The 11977-nt window shown below is 38.2% G+C and overlaps 1 protein-coding gene across 3 annotated transcripts; it reads left to right on the forward strand.

Moving 5' to 3' along the window:
- Positions 1-1180: 1180 nt before the first annotated feature.
- LOC125480864 (myb family transcription factor PHL6-like) lies at positions 1181-5736 on the forward strand. 3 transcript variants are annotated; one of them, XM_048592084.1, is made up of 8 exons: positions 1181-1453; positions 2984-3663; positions 3862-4072; positions 4268-4344; positions 4437-4476; positions 4863-4935; positions 5029-5098; positions 5241-5736. In XM_048592084.1, the coding sequence occupies exons 2-8, from the start codon at positions 3061-3063 to the stop codon at positions 5433-5435; spliced, it is 1269 nt and encodes a 422-aa protein (XP_048448041.1). In that variant the 5' UTR covers positions 1181-1453; positions 2984-3060; the 3' UTR covers positions 5436-5736. The 3 variants fall into 3 exon arrangements, with proteins under 3 accessions (XP_048448041.1, XP_048448042.1, XP_048448043.1); XM_048592085.1 differs by having other exon boundaries at positions 3015-3663; XM_048592086.1 differs by having other exon boundaries at positions 1189-1453; positions 3324-3663.
- The last annotated feature ends 6241 nt before the right edge of the window (positions 5737-11977 follow it).

Raw genomic sequence — 11977 nt, forward strand, 5'->3', positions numbered from 1 at the left:
TGGCTCTGATACCAAAATGAAAGTATATGTGTTTAGGGGTTTAATCGTATGCTTTATTCTTTTCTCTTGGAGGCATATATATAGTTATACAAGAGGTCCTATAATTTAAGAAATAAGAATCCCAAATATATAATGAATCACTCATGTGATCCTAATATGTTTGACTCACGCCAGCAAATCCCACTTAGACTTACGTACCCTAGAATATTACGTAAATAAACCAGCTTACGTGTCAAAATTCCATTGCCTTGTCTAGAAAAAGTATCCTTATCCAATTCTGTTGGATAAGAGCAAAAGAATAATGAAGGCTACGGCCAGCTCTGGACTCGATCAACTACGTTCCTCCGAGTACACTCAACTCAACCGGTGGAATACTCGTACGTACCAGCACATCCACAGAAATTTAAATTTAAATTATATTTGATTTGACAAACGTGTTTGTTTTATACGTCTAAATAACAATACTGAATAATAAATTTTAAATTTTAATCAACTGTTAAGGATCACGTTCCCCAATAGTAATGAGAATTAATACATTAAAAGGAGAAAGTTTGACTATTACGTGTACGTGTTTAGAACATTTATTCATTGATCAGTAGTAATCATTTATGTGTATCCGTTTGATATTCTCTTTGTTGTTAATAATATTGTAAAAATTTTGTAGCTTAAATAGTTAATTAGATTATTATAAATTTATACATTCAAAATCTTGAGTTCAATTCCTCAACAATTTCTTTGATATCAAAAGATACAATTTTTCGTCAATAATCTAATACTACCGAGTAGTTGAAGAAATAAATTGTGAATGTGATGGTACTTAAGAAAGGGTGATTGGAAAATGTTGGAGAAAAGTGTGGGGTGCATCGTGGAAAAAATAGGATGAATTTAAAAGAGTGTATATAAAGCAAGTTACAAAAATTTGTCAAAGAAAAGAAAAGAGTTATAAAAAGTTGATGAAAATGATTAATCAAGTCTTCTCTTATTAGACTAGGTTAGTGCTTTTGTAATTATTACAAAAAGGGAATAAATCAAAGGTGACGACATCAAATTGTTGCAAGGGACAAACAACCACTTGACAACTGTGACAAATGAAAGGCTAGCTAAAATTTAAAAATACATCACCTGACACATCCCATTGGCGCGTGAGCCAAGTTCACCATCCTGTTCATCATCTTGTCCTCACAAGCACAAACTCAATCATTTGCGCGCGGCCAAACAGGAGAGAGCGTCAAGGCCATTAGTTTGGAAGCTTAAAGCTTCATGCTTTTATTTAGAGAGAGAGAGAGAGAGAGAGAGAGAGAGAGAGAGAAACGTTTCAGAAAACATTTTTTTTACATGTTAACGTTGTTGGTTTTACATCGCGAGACATTTATATCTGTGTCTCTGTGAGTCAGCATTTCATTTGCTCTGTTCCTGAATCTTTGGATGTACAAAGATCTCTCGCCTCCTCCAGGTCAGTATATTTTCTTATCCAATCCCTCTCTCTCTATCTCTCTCTCTCTCTCTCGATTGCTATCTCTGTTCTGTTTCCTTTGTATATGTATATCTGTGTGTTTATATGTATATGTCTGGTTTCTTCTGTAAGATTTTCTTTGTGGGGATCTTTTCCAACTTGGGTTTTTGTAAATTTTGAAAATTTTCATCTAGTTGGTAACTTTTCTCCAAATTAGTGATTGTTCTTCTTTTTCTGTGGTGAGTCATATGGCTTTTTTCTGTTTAATTATTTATGATATGAGGGAAGATTTTCAAATTACTAACAGCCTATTGCCATGCTATACTGTTTTCATTTCTTTTGATTTTTGACGAGTTTTTTTATCGTTTTATTTATGATGGAAATTCAGTTGAAAAGAAATGTGAGTCGAAGAGTGTTAGAGCTCCAAATTACTCAAAATAATTATGAACTTGATTTTCGAAAATATAAATTAGAACGAAAACTTTCCCGTTCTGGAAAGACTTGATAGTTGGGTGAAGTGAATCATCCTATCCCATGATTGTAGATAGGATGTTGAGTTCAATCTTTAACTGTTGACCCTGTTGGTTTAGGGAAGAGGGAGATTTGTCCTATTTGACAGTTTTAACTTTCTACAGGTGACCAAAGCAGAACATTTTTTCATAAGCTATTAGTAAATCTCAGTTGAGGAGTCCATTTTTGTTAGACAAATAAGGAATATGGTTGGAGTCCTTGTATAATTGTATATAATATTATTCACTATTGGAACTATAAGCCGTCCTACCTTGTCCTACCTACACACTAGCCGTCCTACAGCCGTCCTACCTTGTCCTACCTACACACTAGCCGTTCTACAGCCGTCAAGCCGTCCTACAGCCGTCCTACAGCCGTCCTACCTTGTCCTACCTACACACTAGGACGGCTACCTTGTCCTACCTACACACTTGTATCATGTATATATATCCTTGTAATCTTGTAGAGAAAGATAATGAGAAAAAAAGCATTCTCTTCCATTTTTTCCACATTCACGTATCAATAACAAATATATTTTTTAGCCTACATACCTTTTTCTACAATTTTCTGTTTCAATTTTACTGGTTTAAGTCGTTGTTTGAATCTTCGGCCGAGGTTAGAGAAATTCTAACCAGAGTTACATGGTGAAATCTATGGCATAGTTTTTGATATTGAAGTAGCAAAATTGAAACTTCTGCAAAATTGAAGTAGCCATTTTTTACCTGCATATATAGGAAAAGATGGTGTCGGTGTAAGCTGTTAAGAATCATGTGGAGGGCATTTGACAACAAAATGAAGTTGTGGCACTAATATTTGAAATGTTTAAATTGTGAGTGAGAAATGGGGGGAATAATTTCTTGACAACTATTTGAATCCGGGAACATTGTAAACGGGCTTTAACTGGTATTTAGGAAAATTTAACTCACAGAAGTGGTGATCAATTCGCAAGTAGTTATCTGCTCTATACTTGGTGCATTACCTACCATATGCCATAGTGACAAAAAAATTGCATATGTGCAGGTGTTTGTGAACGGTTTCCTGGTTTTGTTGGGTTGGTGCGTCATCAGTGACCAAAATGGCTGTATTCGTCTGCAATCATGAGTCACCATGGTGTCATCTCTGTAGCACAAAGTGAGACTACAAAAGGAGTCAAACCGTCATACTGTAATTCCCCTTCCCCAACACATAATTTTTGGGGTAGTGAATCAGAAGGCAGGAGTTTCACAGCCAGTGATTGTTCATCTCCACGCGTGTCTCCTTTCATACGGGAAAACTCTTTTGGACCTCCTACTAATATGCAAGGATCCCCTGTTCAGCATTCCAAGAGCGCGTTTTCACGTTCTTCTGTTTTCTGTACCAGCTTGTATCAGTCTTCTTCATCGAGCCCCGAAACCTCTCGTCAGCTTGGGAATTTGCCATTTCTTCCACATCCTCCAACATATGGCCAGTCCATTTCTGCTGTTGATTCAAAATCTCCATTGCTTTTTAGCGAGGATAAAAGCAATCAATATGATGACAAACAATCAGAGGATCTCATGAAAGACTTTCTTAATTTGCATGGAGATTCCTCACACGGAAACGTCCATGGTATTAGTTATGGAAGTGACACTCTAGCACTTACAGAACAATTAGACTTACAATTTTTGTCAGATCAACTTGACATGGCTATCACGGACAATGGAGAGAATCCTGGGCTTGACGTAAGTAAATTATAGTCATCAAATACTATTTGCTAAAAAATTATAGATGTTACTCGATTCTAGTTTTAACCACATATGTTTTGGATTTGGATGAACTGTGAATGACTTGTTTTTTAATCAGTTTCAAATTTCTTCGTGATATTTTCTTGTCATGTATTTTACAAGTAACTATTGCTTTCCATGATGTCGGTTTTATAGGAAATATATGAGATTCCTCAACCCTCACCAAAACCGGATATAGGACTGACAGCATGTAGTGAGGGTTGTCGCTTGACAACACCGCTCGTTGATGCTCTTACAAGTCACCCCTCTCCCGGGCCAGCCACCGCACATAGGCCAAGAATGCGATGGACGCCTGAACTCCATGAGCGTTTTATAGAGGCCGTTAACAGGCTTGATGGGGCTGAAAGTAAGTACCACACCTTATATTCTACTTTAAACTGGGATTTTGTTCCATTTAAATGGGGGGAAGCCCTATTTGTATTAGTTAGTCTAGTGCAATTTTCTCTGTTGATTACTTAATCTAGTTAAGCTGATGTTTACAGAAGTTACCAACATTATTTCGATTTTTACGAAGAGCTCATGAGTGTACTTTGACATGCAGAGGCCACTCCGAAAGGTGTATTAAAGGCTATGAATGTTGAGGGCTTAACCATTTATCATGTGAAAAGCCACTTACAGGTACTCATCTTTAAGTTTTCAGTGATATAAGAGTCAAATCTTGTACGTAATGTAGCTATTTGACCTATGTTGTTAATTCTTGTTATCTGCAGAAATACCGACTTGCCAGGTATATGCCAGAGAAAAAGGAAGGTAGGAACAGATTTTGAAAGTAAATCGTAGCTTTTGTGAAGTCGTAATATCAGCCATTGAGCTTTGTTTCACAAGTACAATTTATTTGCTAGTTGGCTGCGACACGAGAACTGAACTAACCAGGCCTGGATATGATCATACAGTTGGTTTGAAACCTTCGTTTCTTGAAGGGCATAGTTTTAGGTTTATCTTGGCTCGAGCGAGTTAGAAAGTGATCTTGGTTGATAGTTTCAGTTTGGGCTGTCGATGATCATGTTTATCCAATGTCACTAGATAGTTTGACAGGATGGTTTTTCAGCTAAATAGAAGATTAGATCTGTTTTCCGTAATGTACATAGTTGAATGTTCTTACAAATTGTTGATCTGCACTCTCTCTCACTCCTTAGATAAGAAGGCCTCTAGCTCTGAAGAAAAGAAAGCAACTTCTACCATTAACGAAAGCGATGGACGTAGAAAAGGGTCAGTATTGCTTCTCATACATATCTAGTTTTCTCAGCAAATGTTTGGATATTATTTTGTTTAATTTGTGAAACTTCATTTTTCTTGTCTCAGGAGCATTCACATCACCGAGGCTCTGCGCATGCAAATGGAAGTTCAGAAGCAACTGCATGAGCAGCTTGAGGTGAGAATTCATTTGAAATAGACCACAGTTGATATTTCCCTTTGTTCTTTTGGCTGCACATCGGTTTCATGGTAGTTCAGATCTTGAGTCATTTAAGAAAGTTTCGGTTTTGGTCTTGTATAATTCTGGATTGCAAACATAGGTTCAAAGGGTCCTTCAGCTACGCATAGAGGAACACGCAAAATACTTGCAGAAGATCTTGGAGAATCAGCAGAAAGCCGGCAGTGCTTTACTTCCTCCGCAAGCTTTGTCATCACTGACGATTAATTCCGCTCAAGGTGTCCGCGCAACTGCCTTCATCAACCTGTGTATCACCCCCACAACCTGCCGTGTCTGACTCATCATCGCCTCAATCACTAAAGCATAAAGCTACTGACTGTAGTGACTCTGAGCCGCAGACGTGTGCCAAAAAGCCCCATCTTGAAGAGAGACCGGATGAGGGTGTGGTCGAAAATCCTCAATTATAACTGCTTCCACAACACCTACTCCACCTCTAAAGTCTCAAGTCCATTGTTTGTATCATGTATAGAACTTCCCAGCTTTTTGTAGCTAAAACTAGCAATTGAATTAATATTGCTTGACTTGTATCTCTTGACAGAAAATTAGTAATTAAATGAAGAGATCATCTTTTCAGTTCATTCTGTCAACTGTATGAATATTCTTGTGAGAGAAGTAAATGTAGAGAGAACACAGAGTTTAGAGAGACAGAGATGGAATAATTGTTTTCTGTATTTCACCTCAATGAATGTAATAATCTTACAACCAAGTATTTATAGCTTACACCTTATAACAACCTTAAGACAACTTCACTGTAATCTAGTGACACTTGTCACGATCCTAGCAAGACACACTATCCATCCTCCCTCAAACTCAGGTTGGGCACTACCAAGCATGAGGTTGGAACAATTGAATCTAAACTCTAGAGAACATAACCCTTGTAAACATATCAGCAGCCCAGCAGAATTCACAAACTACAACAAAATTGGCCCTCGTTGAACACACTCTCTCGCAAAATGACAATCTATTTCAATATGTTTGGATTTAGAGTGGAAAACAGGATTGGTGGCAAGAGCCATCGCTGAGATGTTGTCACAATGAAGCAAAGGAATGTCTCAACAAGACAGCTGTAAATCTCTAAGTAATTGTTGCAGCCAAACAACCTCTCCAGTGCTGGTAGCCATAGCCCTATATTATGCCTCGATGGAAGACCTGCTAACTGTATATTGATCTTAGTGCTGTATTTTTATGCGTAAACGGAAGCGAATTCTAACAAAATACCAATATCGACGTCAAGGAATTTCACTAAACAAACGGAGATTACAAAAGAGTGTTTGAACTCTCACAACCCAAATCCCACAAATTGACTCACCAAATTGTCACACAAAAGTGCTACACAAAATACACTGACCCTAAGGTCCTATTTATAGTGCATAGGACTTAGGTTACAATAAGAATCCTAATGGGAAGTAAATACAAATCCTAATCAAATAGGTAATTAACAAAGTCTCTCCACCAAGGAAAACAACTAAGAAGTCAAAATCCAAACCCAAATAGGACACCAAAACCAAATAGGTAACACAAACCTAATTCTTTGCATCATCCTAATTTTGAGCTGTAAAACCCAACACTTAGAACTCTAAGAGATAGGGTTGGAGCCAAGAGACACAACAAAACCAGTCGTGGATCGTCTATCATTGGGATCACCAGCCCAATCAACATCTATATCAGCTCTCAAATGTAAAGGTCCATGTCTAAAGCACAAACCAAGATTTAAGGAACCTTTAAGATACCTTAGGCTTCGCTTGATAGCAACAAAGTGAGTTTCCAGAGGACAATGCATAAATTGGCATACCTAATTAACAGTAAAACCAATGTCTGGCCGTGTAAAAGTAACATATTTTAAATCCCCTACAAGACCTCGATAAGCAACTGGATCTAAGACTAGAGGACTGCCATGGTTGAACAGTTTTTGATTAGGATGGAAGGGAGTTAGACATGGTTTACAATCAACCATATTAGCCTTTTGGAGCAACTCCTTGACATACTTGGTCTGATGAACAAACCAACCCTGAGATTGATATTCAATTTGTAACCCATGGAAAAAAATATAGAATGCCCAGATCCTTGATGTCAAACTCTTGTGTCAATTGAGTAATCACAGATTGTATAGCATCATTGTTATCCCTAATCAAGATTTTATCATCCACATACAACAACATGACAACAATTGATGTGCCACTAGACTTAACAAATAGAGAAGGATCAATATATGATGTTTTGAAACCCAAGTGAAGAAGAAATTTTGAAAAAAGTTCATCCCAGGCTCAAAGAGCTTGCTTTAAGCCATATAATTATCTTTTCAACCTGCACACATAATCTAGATGTGTAGAATCAATAAATCCTTGAGGCTAGGACATATACACTTCATCTTCAAGAAAACGATGCAAAAAAGCAATTTTGACGTCCAATTGTTTAAGTTTCCAACCATGTGCTAGCTAATGACAAAACTATCCTGACTATAGTTGGTTTCACTACAGGACTAAAGGTTTCATAATAGTCCAGCCTAGCTTCTTGAGAAAACCCCTTTAGCAACTAAACGAGCTTTGTATCGAGTAACTGAACCATGTGCATTTCTTTTTAATCTTATAGATCCACTTACACCTTACAAGATTCTTGTGTTCTGGAAGACGAACAAGCTGCCAAGTATTATGTTGAATGAGGGCTTTAGTATGTATCAAGAAAAACAATACACACACATCACTTTTTAGCTTATCACACAATCTTGTCTAATCCTGGACTTTGTTTACCAAGTGGTTAAAGTCATAATTTATAATTGTATTAGGTAATTAGTTAAAAGTCAGAAAAACCTTAAGGCCACATTTGGTACATTAGAGTGTACATATTATTTCAGTCGGATAGACTAATTTGGGCATTACATGGTATTGACTAGGTAGTCAGGCGTTTATTACTGTATTAGACTATTTATTACTGTATTAGACTATATCAAATTATTTTATCCTATGTTTTGTATGTACTAGATAAGAGCAGATTAGAAAAAGAAGAAGAATCAGAGTAATGGAGCATCTCGCCAAGACCATGGTGATGCCAATCTTTAACCAAAATCAAACCCTCTTCTCCTTCTTCATATGTTTTTTCCGTTAATTTTTGAATTTCTTTTTGCTCTCTAGTTGTTGGAATGGAAAAATCCCTTTTTTTGTTCTTATGTAGATTGTAGACTGGGATTTGGGAAGGGGAGGGTAGTGGTAACAATTGAGTTGGGGTCACTGGAGAAAGGTTGCTATGGTGATTGAGATTATGTTGAGATGGGTTTGGGACTTTAGGGAAGAGGAGAGGGGAGCGATGGTAATACCTGGGGTTGAGACAACGGCTGAATGACGGCCATGTGAAGGAGATTTGCAAACAATAACCAAATTCGCGAGAGAGGGATGGAGAGTGCGAGCAAGCGTGTGTTTCCTACCTGACTAATTATACTAGGCGCGTGTAAGCTGTATTAAATTTGTAGGCCAATATTATTTTATTCGGTGACTATTTTTTTTTTTTTTTGGTTGAAAAGTAATAGGGTAAAGTACAAAAAACAACCTTAACTATTGGTCTCACGACACTTTCGTACCTCATCTTTTAAAATGACAATGTCATACCTCATCTTACGAATTTGTGCCAATGTCATACCTCCGTCAGTTTTCTGTTAGTTTCTGTTAAGTTATGAGCTGGCAGGTGTGGGAACCACATCCTTACCCAACTAAATTAAAAAATTAATTAAATACTAATAAATATATTTCAAAAAAAAAAACCTAATAAATAGAAAAATCATTTAAAAAAATTATTAAGAAAATGTGGGACCCACCCCTATCCCCCATCTTTTCCCTCGAAGATCTTCGACCCAAACAGAGGCCCAAGACCTCTCCTCCTCCGACACCCCATCCAAACCCCCACCTACTCCTCTTCTGATCCTCGCCAATCTCGAGACTCCGACCACTGCTATTCCTTGCCATCCTCAACCGCATCCCACCTCTGATGCCGACATCATCCACATCCTTAGCTATTCCGGTTGGTCTCGCCGGACCACATCCACCACTGTGAGGTCCGATTCCTCCCTGAGTTTTTCTATTCTTGATCCCATTCGAAAAACCCTAGCCTCTACAAGTACTACCGTAACACCATCATCGTCGAATCCAGGGTCGTCGACCCTTCTCGAAAGCTCACCTTCATGGAGGCCCGCAAGTCTCTAGTTGGCGACATTGACTCCGTTCAGAGGTTTTTGATTTCCTCGAGGTGTGGGGTTTGATCAATTACATTCATTCCGCGCTCAACAAATCCCTTAAGTGGGAGGACAACAGCAAGGCCCCGGTGCTTCTTCTAATAGAGGCGGTGAATCCCCCGCCTACGGTGCTAAGGAGAGCCCCAAGAAGATGACTTGCTATGGCTGCAAGTTTGTTTGCAACATTGCCTCAACTATGGAGATTTGAAATTGCCCCAAGAAGAGGACTTGAAATTGAGGTTTTCTGTTTAAAATTGGCACAGAGATTTGAATTTAGGGTTAAGGTTTGGGGGGAATTAGGGTTAAGGTTTGGGTCGAAGAAAGAAGGGGGTTCTGAAACATAAAGAGGGACAAAGGTAGGGGACGGGACGAGTGCGAGTGGGGAGAGGGACGGAGGAGGGAAACCGCATCCCAGAAAGGGAAGAGAGAGAAGAGAGAGAGAAAGTGGTGGAGGAAGGTTAGGGGGACAGGGAAGGGTTTGGTGGCTATCGAAAAGAAGAAGAAAAATGGTTGGTGCGGGTGGAAGAAAGGGAAGGCTGGATCCCTTAGGCCATTTTTTATTTTTTTTAGTTTTTTAATTTTTGAATATTTAATTATTAAAAAAAATTTTTATTATCTTTTTAATCTAGTTGGATTAGTGAGTGAGTCCTATCTTTGGCCATCTCAGCATTTAACAGAGAAACTAACAGAAAAACTGACGGATGTATGACATTGTCATTTTAAAAAGATGAGGTATGAAAGTGTCGTAAGACTAATAGTTGAGGTAGTTTTTTTGTACTTTACCCAAAGTAATATCTCAAAGGAAGGCAAAATAACCCAAATACATTGGGGAAACAGACACACAACAGCCTTGCCGAATCAAATAAACAAAAACAAAAGCCATAATCACTAATCTCCAACTGGAAAAAGTAGCGCCTACCGTGGTCACCGCCACAAAAAGTCTTGCTAGTAGCCACTTAGGCAATTCCACTAGAGAAAATGACTGAGCGGTCAATTCGACCAAGACATCGCAGCACAACAGTAACAAACCTACAACCAAAAGCACTCACATCTAGATTTTGTCACCCAAAATGCATAACCAAGAGATAGTCACCGAATCCAAATCTCATTCACCAATCCCTGAAATATATACATAGTAATACATGGATAGAAGGTGAGGCTAAGGAGTTATGTAAAATACCCTAACTTTGGCTGAAGCCACAAAACATTTGCCCTCGAGGGAATTCTGGCATGCCTGTAAAGGGAGGGAAAGTGAGGGAGGGTAATGAATCCAGCAACCATTTTCACTTGAGCCCGCAAATTAGAACAAAGGATGAATGTGGGATGGATTATGAGGAAGAAAGGCAAAAGGAAAAAGCACGAGGAGATGGATTTTTGGGTTTGGAAGGGTGAGAGGGAGGGAATGAGAGAAAGGACATGAGGCCCAAATCTGAGATAAGCTCAGGAGAAAATCTAAGACAAAGCTTAAGGAATCTGAGATAAAACTTAGGTCAAAATTGAAAAAAAGAAAAGGGGAAAAGGAGAAGGATGGAAAGAGTGAGAACAAAGAGGTGAGAGGGGGTAGCCACAGGCACCCAAGCCTAAGGCTAGGGCCGGTGGCAAGGGTGTTTGCAATGTTTAGAAAACCAAAGAGAGAGTGCTCTTGCGGCTAGGGTATTTCCTTGCCCAATTTGGTGGCTATTTTACACATGAAGACACAATGATTAATACTATTTGGTGTCTTATATGAGCTGCCAAACGATGCTTAAGTCAAAACATATGGCAAATTTTTTTCATGGTCCTTTTGGTGACACAACACCTTCAATGTGACCCTTGTGGTGAAAAAATTGTTAACTAAACTCCTGTGGTGAGTCTTCTTAGCGATTGAAGTCCAAACCCAAATTTCAGTTAGTCTTTTGCAAAACAAACTCACGTGACAAGTATGTAGAGGGGTCAAATTCATCATTCAATTCAAATTACATCTTATGTTTGATTTGGTGATTGATCCCGTAAAAATTTGGTTGATGACCTCTTTTTTCTCCTTCATCACCTGGCGATGATTGCTTCCTTTTGTTCTTGAAGTTGAAATATTGAGTATTTAAATGGTGAATGTGTTTGTATCGAAAATGAAGGTGTCGTTTTATATTTTAGTAAAAGGAAGGTGTATTTCCTAAAAATAAAAAAATTTGGTCCACCAATGAAACTTATTTTAATATTAAAAAAGAAAAAACTGAATTACATACATGTTTAAATCTAGGAGATACAATTGTCCGGTGGGGTCCATCGCCAAGTGAAGGAGGAGAAGAGATGGGTCGTCCACCAAATTTCTAAGGAATCAATCACCACATCAACATAAGATGTAATTAACCACAACAAGTGGTTTAATGGTAAGAGTGCAGAGTGTGATCTTCAATAAACAAAAAAATATGGAAGGTTATGGATTTGATGCTTCGAGCTGGTGAGTCTGTTTAATTGTGATCATCGGTATGGTGAAATTTTCCATAACATCTCTACACTCAGAATGGTAGATAATCATGGTTTGCCACCAGTTGTCCTCCTTTTGGCAAAAAAAAAAAAGATAATTAGGATTGAAATGACGAATTTGATCCGTTCACGTTATA

This window comes from the organism of the source record quoted next, unplaced genomic scaffold, assembly GCF_019419815.1.
Source record: "Pyrus x bretschneideri cultivar Hongxiangsu unplaced genomic scaffold, Pyrus_bretschneideri_v1 Contig37, whole genome shotgun sequence".
Lineage (NCBI taxonomy): Eukaryota > Viridiplantae > Streptophyta > Magnoliopsida > Rosales > Rosaceae > Pyrus > Pyrus x bretschneideri.